The 10,440-nt window shown below is 48.5% G+C and overlaps 1 protein-coding gene across 3 annotated transcripts; it reads right to left on the bottom strand.

Annotated features, from left to right (window-relative positions):
• Positions 1-1,461: 1,461 nt before the first annotated feature.
• Positions 1,462-9,803, bottom strand: TOR1AIP2 (torsin 1A interacting protein 2). Of its 3 annotated transcripts, none has more exons than XM_074906947.1 (6): positions 9,667-9,803; positions 8,546-8,734; positions 6,490-6,792; positions 6,022-6,342; positions 5,456-5,620; positions 1,462-4,621 (listed from the first exon to the last, which is right to left on the bottom strand). In XM_074906947.1, exons 2-6 carry the CDS (start codon positions 8,577-8,579, stop codon positions 3,855-3,857), a joined length of 1,590 nt encoding a protein of 529 aa, XP_074763048.1. In that variant the 5' UTR covers positions 8,580-8,734; positions 9,667-9,803; the 3' UTR covers positions 1,462-3,854. The 3 variants fall into 3 exon arrangements, with proteins under 3 accessions (XP_074763048.1, XP_074763050.1, XP_074763049.1); XM_074906949.1 differs by having other exon boundaries at positions 5,522-5,620; XM_074906948.1 differs by lacking the exon at positions 9,667-9,803 and adding an exon at positions 9,289-9,527.
• Positions 9,804-10,440: the final 637 nt, after the last annotated feature.

Genomic DNA, 10,440 nt, shown 5'->3' with positions numbered 1-10,440 from the left:
CCAGGTGCATGGGGGACAGCTGAAGAAGGAAAGAGCTGTCCCTAGCGCATGTGAACCTGGTGCCCAGGAGGAATAAATTCATTTGCCTCAGACGGTGCAGAGCTGAACTATGTTCTGCTCCATCCTAGTCTCTTGCTCTGACCTGTCACAGCCGTTGGAGTTGGTGGGAAGGAGGAGCTTTGGCTGTGCCCCCCATCCTCTGCAGTGGTCTCCCTTGATGAGTTGCTGCACCCATGCGCTGGGGAAGGACATGCCGGAGTGGAACGTTTCTGAATTAACTGATAGTCTGGGAAAAAGAAGGGAACCCGAATCCCTGGCTGGGAGAAACCTTGCTGGGGGTCCTGCTGTCCCCCCTGAAGTGACTCCAGGGCCAGCCTCACGGGGGTGCAGAAGGAAGGCGATTGTGTGGAAATGTTGTGGCTCAGCACGGTGGGTGGGAATTTTGGCCTTGTGCCTCTGCACTGGCATCTCTCCCTCTCAGGCAAGCACTGCTTGGCCGTTTCAGGGACTTGCAGGAGGCTCTTGCTTGTCACATATTAAAGATCCTTGTTCTGAACAGGCTGCAGATTTAGCCCTCAGGTTTATGGAGAAGTGCAATCACTGCTGAGCAGCCTCTGGAATTGCCTGCCCTGATTTCCCAGCCTCTTTTCAACAGCAGGCACCACTTCCACACTCGGATCAGCCTGGTTCTTGGAGCAGGTACAAGGATGATGATGATGCTATTTACCAGCATAGATCACAGTGAGCACAGCGTCTAAGGGAAAAACACCAGTGCACCCTTCTGCCTAGAGATGCTCTCGGAGCTCATTCAGCTGCTCCCTTTGGACTCACTTTTGAATACACGTGCAAGACTAAAAAAGCAGCCTGGTTTTGGCATCAAGCAATCACTGCACCTAGTGATGCTGGATTTTCATCTGAATCTTTGGGCTAAGGACCTCTTGGCCTCTCATATTGGACAATAGGTGATGAGTGATATTTAATTCTGGCAACCAATCACATGAACGTTAGTGTGAAAATATATGCCAATGTTATGAGTATTTAGGCTGCCAGGGATGGAAGAAAATCCAGAATTAGAGGGTAAATCCTTTTTTTTTCCCTAGCCCTCTCTCTGTTTAGGCCAGAGCTAGGCAAAATAATTAATCAAAAACATAAAATTAGTGTGTGTTGAGGTGGCGTGACTGGGTGGAACTGATCTGATCAAAGGTGTTGAAATGACAAATATTTGCTTTCTGTATTTCTAAAATATTTCAGTTGTCAGTGGATTTCAATTTAATTATTATCATTAAATATTATGCAAACCTCAGTATGTTTCAGTCTGGATTGAATTCAGCAGCTGTCCAGGGCTTTGTTTTTAGTTTTGCCTTATCTGAAAAAGCTGTGAATGTTTGCTCCAAACAACTGAGAAAAAAGTTGTTTGGAGTTTTTTCTGGAAGAAGCAGATATTCACTTTGTTTGCACAGCTACAGCCCTGACCTAAATAAAACTTTGTCCAATATGATGATATGCTTAATGAACTGAAAAGAGCTAGAGAAAAACCCCAACAAACAGAATACGGTAAGACTCCAGTAGCACTTCAAAGACTTTGCTGTTTTCTTTCACAATCACATTCTTTATTTTTAAATAGAAGTCTTGTTTCAGAGGCAAGCAGATATTTTGTCTTTAAAAGGTCATTAAAATATCTCTGTATTAGAAAAGCTGGGGTGGATGATGCTTACAGCAATGTGCCCAAGCAGTGTGAAGTTGCCCTTGCATACCTTAGCTATGCATTACAAACACAGTACATAAAAATGAGTGAGATAATGTTAAAATACAGATTTCCCTCAAGATACTGACATAAAATGATTAATGCTCTGCTGGTTCTTACACCAACATCCATGCTGCACTCTGCAGAGCAGAAACAGTGTTTTCCATTACCAAAGTAGTGTATAGCAATAAAAAGGAGGGAGGGGAGGAAGTAACCCTTATCTTCTACAAAACCATGCCCTGGGCTGCCCTGCTGATGCTGGGCTGCAGCAGATAATTCTCACATCTAGCCCAGTGTTTGTCACAGTTAAAACCTGTGGTCTTGTCTTCATGTCCCCAACCAACCAAAAAGTCTCTTTTTGATTAGAATGTGAACAAATAACCCCCTCCTCTTCCTTTGTCCCCTCCTCCAAGTTACACAAATCTCCTGAGACAGGACAAGGCACGCAACAGGAGGGAAGAAAAGACAGGCTGTGGTTTTAGGGTGCAGGACTGTATCTCAGCTGAGCCATCAGTGGGGCAGATAAGCAAGGCACTGTTGGCAGGAGACCTGGCCAACACCAGGGTCCAGTTGCTGTAAGGAACAGGCAGATAACACTGCTTGTAAAAACACCATCATATTCTCAAATTGTGCCTCACCCAGTCACAAGAGCCTAGCTCTGGAAGGCCCCAGTCTGTGCTGCTTATATGGGAATGAGCTGTGCTCTGCTACAACTGCTCCTTCTCCAGCGGGCAGCACCATCAGCACAGGGGCTGACACCTGGGGCTGACTGCTGGGTTATTATAAATGCTGTAATCTGCACCTACCCCCTAGGTGATTCTTGAGATGGTTGCTCTACCCCCAAACATCTGCAGAAACACAGTGGGCAGGGGTACCATAGTGTTCCTAGGACTCAGATTTCTCTTTCTGGGATGCAGAAGAGGAGACATGGTAAGAAAGCAACCTGCTTTGTTGAGGGCTTTTAGTGTTAACACCAGATATTTTTGTTTTTACCAGCTAATCCCAGCTCTGCTCCTAGTTGCTTTAGCATACACCAGAGCCACCAGCTGCTAGGCAGGGAGGCAAATGTACCTTTGGAAGGCAATGACCTGCTGTGCTCCCCTACATGGTTTGAAATAAATATCAATGTTAACATCTACATTCATCAATGAAAGCAGGCTGGGGAGAGGCAGGCAGGAAGCTTCCTGCCCTACACAGAGGTGAGAGATCAGGGTAGGACCAAAGCAGGTGCATCAGCCCAAAGAGATGGTCATAGCTTTGTAGTGGCAAAAAGATCAAGAGTGGACTTTTTTTTGAAGAGGTAGTATTAAGTTAAACTGTATTACTCATTTTTTCACCTGTGCAATTCCTTGAGGTGGTTTCTGTTTCATTGCTCTCTGTCTCTGGAGCTTATTCTTTGACATATGGGATTCCCTCCTCCTTTAGAGCAGTAGTCATGTGCTGACAACCTGAAACTTCTTATGATTGATGTTTAGGGGGTTTCTGAACTACAAAGTTAGGATCTGGTCTTTGATGGGTGTCATTCAGTCTGTGTAAGTGTGACTCTATCGGGACTGACTGATCAAACCCTTGAGTAACAAAATGGTTTTCTCTTTGAAGAATGCCTCCAAAATGTTGGGCTTTGGGGAATTTGACTTTCCTGTGTTCCAGCGTCTCTCTGCAAAGAGAGAGAAAACTTCTAAATAAAGCATATTGTGTGACAGATGTATACACCATATTAGCAAACTGAGGGGCAGGCATAAATGAAAGAGCTACTGAGCTGAAGTGTCTTTCTGGCATACTAGTTGTGTATGTTATTTGTGTATTTCCTGATAGAAATGCTACCTGCAAAGTCCTGTTTTCCCTCCTGCCTCCCCACACAGCTATGTCCTCTTGTGTGATCAGCAGTCTAAAGCACCCATTCTTCCCATCTGCCAGAAGGAAGCATGTGATCTGTCCCCTCCAGGACTCAGCTGGCTAAGTGGCCTGGATCAACTTGTACCTGTCAGACTCTTCCCAGAAACCTACAAGAAACAAACTGAAGAGAAATAGCACTGGCTGTGTCTCCACCTGCACCAGTCAGCCAGGACCATCTTTCCAATCCTTCCCAGGGCTCTGGCAGCCTTTGCCCCTAGGGTTTGGTGTGGACATGGCAGCCCCCCTTCTCAATGGTCTGCACTGGGTGGATCGGTAGGACCAAGTGGGAGATGCGGCTCCACAGCCCACTCAGCTTGTCAGAGTCCATGTGGTCATAGGAGCCGGGGGTCCTGGTCTTGGTGAACTTGGCCCAGAGGAAGTCACGGACCCTCTCTTCCACCTGCTGGAGGCTGATGTGTGTCTCCAGTATTTCCTCCTCCAGCAGCACGGTCAGCAGCAGGGCCACGTCCTTGAAAGCAGCGCTTTCATGGTCACAGTACTTGTAGAAGATAAGGGTGGCCCCTGCTGGCAGCAGCTCGAAGTGGTGTATCACTGCAGCACGGCCCCCAGCCTGGAAAGCAGAGCTCAGCTCTGAGTCCACCTCCAGCTTGGCCTGGTCACTCTGGAGCCTGGATTTATCTGTGCCATCGATATGGACCGTGCTGGCATGCAGAGCAGCTGAGTAGGTGTCAGCCATGCGGGTGCTAAGGCATCGCAAGGTCTGCTCACCCTTGTGGGAGGCTGTGAGGATGATGATGGCTGGCTGCGTGTGGTGGGATGCATTGAGGTGCTTCTGAAGGAGCTTACGCCCGCGAACCCACAGGTGGGGACTCTGCCCCGGAAACCTGTCCTGCAACTGGTTGAACTGGGACAGGAACGCCTCCACCGTGGGGTTCCTGGGGGCTTGCTGGGACTTGGAGGCCGGGTTGCCAAAGCAGAATATGAAGAAGCCAACCAATACGAGGCTCATGAAGAAAAGCCCTGTTCAACAGGGGAGAGACCCGAGATGGGGAACAGAAGTCAGTCCCAAGTGACCTGCAGTGACATGCTGGAAAGTAGCTACAAGGGCTCTTTATCCCCTCTCAGACCTTCCTCCCCTTACACTAGAGAAGTGGTTCAGGTTGGCACGCTCTCTGGGGGCCCAGGAATGGTGAAGAGGCTGCTTGCTCCAGGTTGTGAGACCTGTGCTCCTGCACACCAGATGGGGTGGCCACAGCTCCAGAGATGGAGGCAAGGCTACAGCTTTGTTGTCGAGGTGCAAAATTTCCTGAGGAAATTGCAACTGACCTCTTTCCCTCTCCTCTGTTTTCTTTAAAGTTTGTGGCCATTTGGAGCACCTACCTCCACATGTGGAGGTGTCTGATCCAGCTAAAGTCTTGTGTTTGCTGCCTTCCTCCTAGCTATGCTGGGTGAACAAAAGTTACCTACCATGCTTCTGCCCAGAAAAAGGACAGCGAGGTCCAGACACAACTGCTTGTGTCCTTCTCCATGGCTACGTAAGGTCTCTTCCTACCAGGAGAAATGTGTGGTGCAGATCAGTACCACGGTTCCTCCTTGAGGCCCCACAGCACAGAAGGAGACTGGGAAGGGGGATCATCAGCTCAGGAGACCATCATAGACCTCCCACAACATGGCAGGGTGTTCCCAGAATGCTCAACACAATGTGCCTGCTTTTGAGGCTGGAGAGCTGCAGGGAAAGCTGGTACTATAGGGTCAAACTGAGGCTATTTTTAAGGGGATGATTTTCCCCTCAAACCCTCAGAAAAGGCTATGAAAGGTCCTGAGAGAGAAGAATTATTAAATGTGCTTCATTACTTGTTCCTGGAGGATCAGTGCCTTCTGGTCGATGAATAACAAGCAAGGGAAGCTTCTTTTCCTCACCTTTCAGCCAGTGGGACTCTTTGGCCTTCTCCTGGTCTGTGTTTTGGGTGGTAACGTTCTGCAAGCAGGACTGAGATTCTGGCTCTGGGGCTGTGTGCCCTACAGCAAGAGAAAGAAATATGCCACTCATTGTTGAGGGAACAGGCAAATCGAGCCATAATAAGACAAGCAATAGAACTGCCAGGAGCTCCCAGCTGAGGGAAAGAGTTAGAAGTGAATACTACTTTGGGTTAACACTGCTTTGAGTCTTGGCTCTCTACTTGTTAGGCAGGGGAAGGAGAAAGATGATGCCAAGTGCAGTGTGGTTTCATGCCTTTCAAAGCAGGACAGTAGCCAAAGGAGAGAGAAAGAGAGAAACCAGTTAATTTCTTATAGCTTCTTTTCCATGCAGAAAATGGACAGTGGGCACTAGAGAGCTCACCATACCACTTTTCTAATGCCTATGGAAAGCATAGGCATGTGCACAGTGAAAGAGTAGCAGTGTGCAGCCACCAGCTCACCTTTGGTCCCATGTCTGTTCCTTAACACGCCTTGGAATTCGCTCTCCTGTGTTTCTTGCTCTGTGTGCTCTTCTGGCTCCCAATCTAGGAGAGGGGCACCAGTGCTCTTCTCTGTCAAGAGGCCCTTGGTGACGTCTTCTGTGGCAGCCACATCCAAATATGTCGTTTTACTGTCAGAGCTCAGTGATTTCCTTCTTGGTGGAGCATCTTCCTCTGCTGTGTAGGAGCTTTCACACTGCTTGTTTGTCTCCTGGTCCTCCTGTGTTTCCTGGTGGTCAGGGCTGTCTCCTTTGCTGTCCATTTTATCCTGGGCCAGCCTAGCTGCATGGAATAAAATTTGCAGACCTGTGTTTAGTCCCTTTCAGCACAAGAACCAACAACCCTTTCTCCTGCTCTGCCTTCTCTAAGCAAAGGCCCAGGTTATCAGCATTTTAGAAATGCTGTGCACACAGAAGGGGAGAGACTCACCTTCATCCAAATCGTCGTCTTCCTGGGGTCTTTCTGAGACACCATCTCTTGTCTTCCCAGATTGTTCCAGTGATATTTCAGTTTCCTGGGGAACCTTCTCCTCTTCTGTGGGGCCAGCTGACTCTGACAGTGCTGTCTCTTCCCCATCAGCAGTTGGTGACTTACATGCCAAAGAGTCCTCCTCTGGTTTGCACGAGGTCTCAGGCCACCTGCTTGTCACTTGGTGCTCAAGTGTTTCTCGGGTGGACTCTTGGTGCACAGGGCGCTCTGCTGTGCTCTCCACCTCATCTGGAGCTGGCCCAGCTGTTGGGATCAGAGTTCAAAAGCTGAACTAGCCATGCAGGAGTCAAGAATACCCTGTGCTTTATCATCACCCTATAAAACTCCCAGTTCTTGTATTTTAGAAATATCTACCCCCTGTGATGGTGGTGGTGAGGTAGTGAGACTGGCGAGAGAATAGGGTGACCAAAAATGAGAAAACTCACAGGTCGAGATCAAGATGGGTGAAAAGGTGAAGGAAAGGGGGAGGAAATCACAAGTGATGCAAAGGCAATTGCTTGCCACCTCCTTACAAGCAGACTGATGCCAGGCCATTCTCTGAGCAGTGACCACCTTGGAAGTCAACCCCCCCCATCCTTCTTCCTCTACCCCAGTTTTTATCGCTGAGTGTGATATTATACCGTATGGAATATCCCCTTGCCTACCTTGGATCCCTGCCCAATCTTCTGCCTACCCCAGAGTATTTGCTTGCAGGGGGAAAGTAGGGAAAAAGATGAAGCTTTGACACTGTGCCAGCACTGTTCAGCAATAGCCAAAACACTGCCGTGTGAATAACATTTAGGGTTTTTTAAACCACAAATCTAAAGCACAGCACTGTATAGGCTGCTATGAGGGAAGTTACCTCTGTCTCAGCCTCTGTCCCATGCTGTCCTATGTGTGGTGGGCAGGCAATTCTTTCATTAAATGGTAGGATATGTTACTGCATCTTCCACAGATAGTGGGTTTTCCTAGGTTGGTAAATTAAGGTGGTGGATTTGAAGCATTTCTAAGGCAGTTGTTGTTGAGTACTGGCTAGAACAGTTATGCCAAGGCACTTCAAGTATCAATCTGAATGTAGATGTTAGCCCTGCTTGTGCTGCTTCTCTGCTCCTGTTCTGGAGCTGCTCTCCCAAATAGCTGTGGTAATGTATAATTAAAAGCAAACACTGGAGCATAATTCAATAGAATTCTGGGGCTGAACATTAAGCCTTTGTAACATATTCCGAAACTTACAAAACAAACAGTGCAGTTCAAATTTCAGGTGCTATTTGTGAAAAATTGCTTATGAATTATCAAGCACTACAACAACATAGAAATGATTATGCTAAAATTAAAATAAAGACTGATAAAAGTGGCAAGGAACTCCCTATCACTTTGAAAGCAGAGAAAAAGCTGCACTTGTTACATGTCAGGACATGCCGTCCTTCGGAGCATGATTTTTACATTCCTTGTTGCCGAGTGTTACAGGAACATTTCTGACCACCTAGGACAGATCTGGGCTGGTTACAGTGTCACAGTATCACTGAGATATGTAGTACTCCTAACAAGGCACCTGGAGAATGTAAGTACATGGTAGAAACTGAAATAAGAGGAACCTGGAGGTATCCTGCTATTCAAGCTGGGCACAAACAGTACTCCTTGCCCTGCCTCCTCCAGAGGTTTCCCATCCATAGGTGATGGAAAACAGGCTTATTTAAGCATCTGTAGATGGGAAGCACTGAGATGCAGGGAAGAAAGCTGTCCCAGTCTGGAGCTCCATCGTTAGCCTTACTCATGCTGCTGTCCTGAACACAGTCTAAACCTGTTGCAGATGGCAACCAAAACTGAAAGTAATTTGTTAATCTTTCACCCTTCAAAAAAAAGATAGAAACTTGCTTTTCTGGGCCTGGAAAAGAGGGGATTATCTTTTTTAAAAATTTTTTTTTATTTTTATGTTGCTTAAGTTTCTCATGGCACTACTGAATATTCTTGTAAAGGTATTTTCCTAGTAGGTGGCTAAAGTGTAGGATTCACTTACCTCCAGACATATCTACGCTTGGATTCTCTTCCATTTTCTTTCTCCCCTGGAGCTCTGTTTTGTTTCACTTTCTCCTTTGCTCATAAGGAAATGTATCTCCCTGCTGTTCCAGTCGCTGACCAGGTTCTACCCCCTTCACAGACACCATCCCATCCTGGTCTTGGGAGTTGCAACAGAATGCCCATAAACCTATTGATAAGCAGAAACAGGAGCAGTGATTTATGGTGGAGAAAGAGGCTCCTCCCTCCATGATTACCAAGGTGATGTGAAAATGGATGGATGCCACTGATAACTGCAAACTTTCAGCCCAAGGGCTATTAGCTGTTTTGCTTCCTAGCAAACTACAAGCAGTCCAAGGGCTAACGCAGACCCCAGTTCTCCTGGGACAAGCCAGTGGGATGAGGCACCAGTTTCTTATCCAGATGGACTTGGCGGTGCTCCAAGGTGGCAGGCCTGGAGGCAGGGGCTCAGCAAGCTGCCCCACGTGCTTTTGGGCACCTGGTATCTCACAGCCAGGTCAACACAGAGCAATGAGACTGCTCCACCTTATCCTCCTGCCTCCACCGTGTCAGACTGGGAGATGGTGGTGCTGGAAGGCAAAGTCGCTGGCCAAAACACCACCTGGTCCCTGTGCAGCAGCGTTCCCCCCACCCAACCCTGCACCCATCGGAGGGGGCTCAGCAGTGCCCTGGCCAGGTGTGGTGAACCTGGAGCCTCACTTACATCCCCCCAGCGATACTCACCCCTCTGCTAAAGCGCTTTGGGACTGGACAGACACGCAGGAACAAGTGCAACGCCTGCCTGCGCAAAACTAGGCAGGATGAAAAACTCCCAAGAAACTCCCTGCTGGAGAGCGGTTCGTGTGTATTTCTGTACAAAAATCTCAAGCCCAGCCTTCCCAACAGCTCTTCTAGCATAGCCCCCCACCGGCACTGTCCTTACAGCTGAGTTTTCTTGCTAAATGCAAGATTTGGAGGTGAAGGGGGGGTGGTGGTGTTATAATTGCTGCTCTCTGCTGCCCGGCTCTTGTCCCTCCCCTCCCTGTGCTGTTCCCGCTGGTGACGCTCTGGCAGAAGAAGGAAGTGAGAGGAATAAAGTGGCCTGAGGAGTCGGACTCTTACCCGAGCAGGTTTGGAGCCGGTCAGGGTAGCGAAGTGAAGCAGAGGGGCGGCAGGAGAAGGCCAGCGCTGGCCCCTCCGCTTGCCCTTCCCAGAGGCCCTTTGGCTCTGCTGGTCAGCCGGTGCCCCCAGCGCACACCCTTAATCCTCCCCTGTCAACGTGACAGTGAACTCTGCCCTGCCACAGGCACCCCTCGGGCTGCTGGGAGGTGTAGTTTTCTTTCTCTCCTCGCCAAAGGCGGACGGCTTTTTCTCCGTGAACCACAGTCATTCTTGGGGGCGTTCAGGAAATAACTTTTGTTTTTTTGGATGTATTTCTGAAACTGTGGTCGTGCAGAGTTTCCTTCAGGCAAACTCGATGCCTGGCTTCTTCCTGCATTAAGTAACAATGTTGCAGATTTAAACAACTAAAGGCAGTGAGGAGGGAACTGTTTTGAGAGTTCATTTATGAAAACTACGGTGAGAAAAACAACCCGAACATGTAGCCAGCAAACCCCAGACTCTGGAAATGTCACGCTGTGCGAGTACAGGGAGGCTGGGAAGCAGCATGCTGTGAAATGGAGTGTGTTACATCAGCCTGGAGGGCAAGGGATGGTGAGACCTGCCCGTGCTCCGCTTCCAGCATGGTCCAGAGACCACAACAGGTGGAAGGTCAGAGAGAATGTGCGTAGTAGCTCCTGGCGTCATCTGGGCAATGCTTTTCCAAAAAGAATGATGCTCTGCCTTGCTGTGCCCACACAAGGGATAGGTATGGTCAAACCCCTTCCCTGTTCCCTG

This window comes from Athene noctua, chromosome 5, assembly GCF_965140245.1.
Source record: "Athene noctua chromosome 5, bAthNoc1.hap1.1, whole genome shotgun sequence".
NCBI lineage: Eukaryota > Metazoa > Chordata > Aves > Strigiformes > Strigidae > Athene > Athene noctua.
This window is presented reverse-complemented; position numbering and strand designations above follow the sequence as displayed.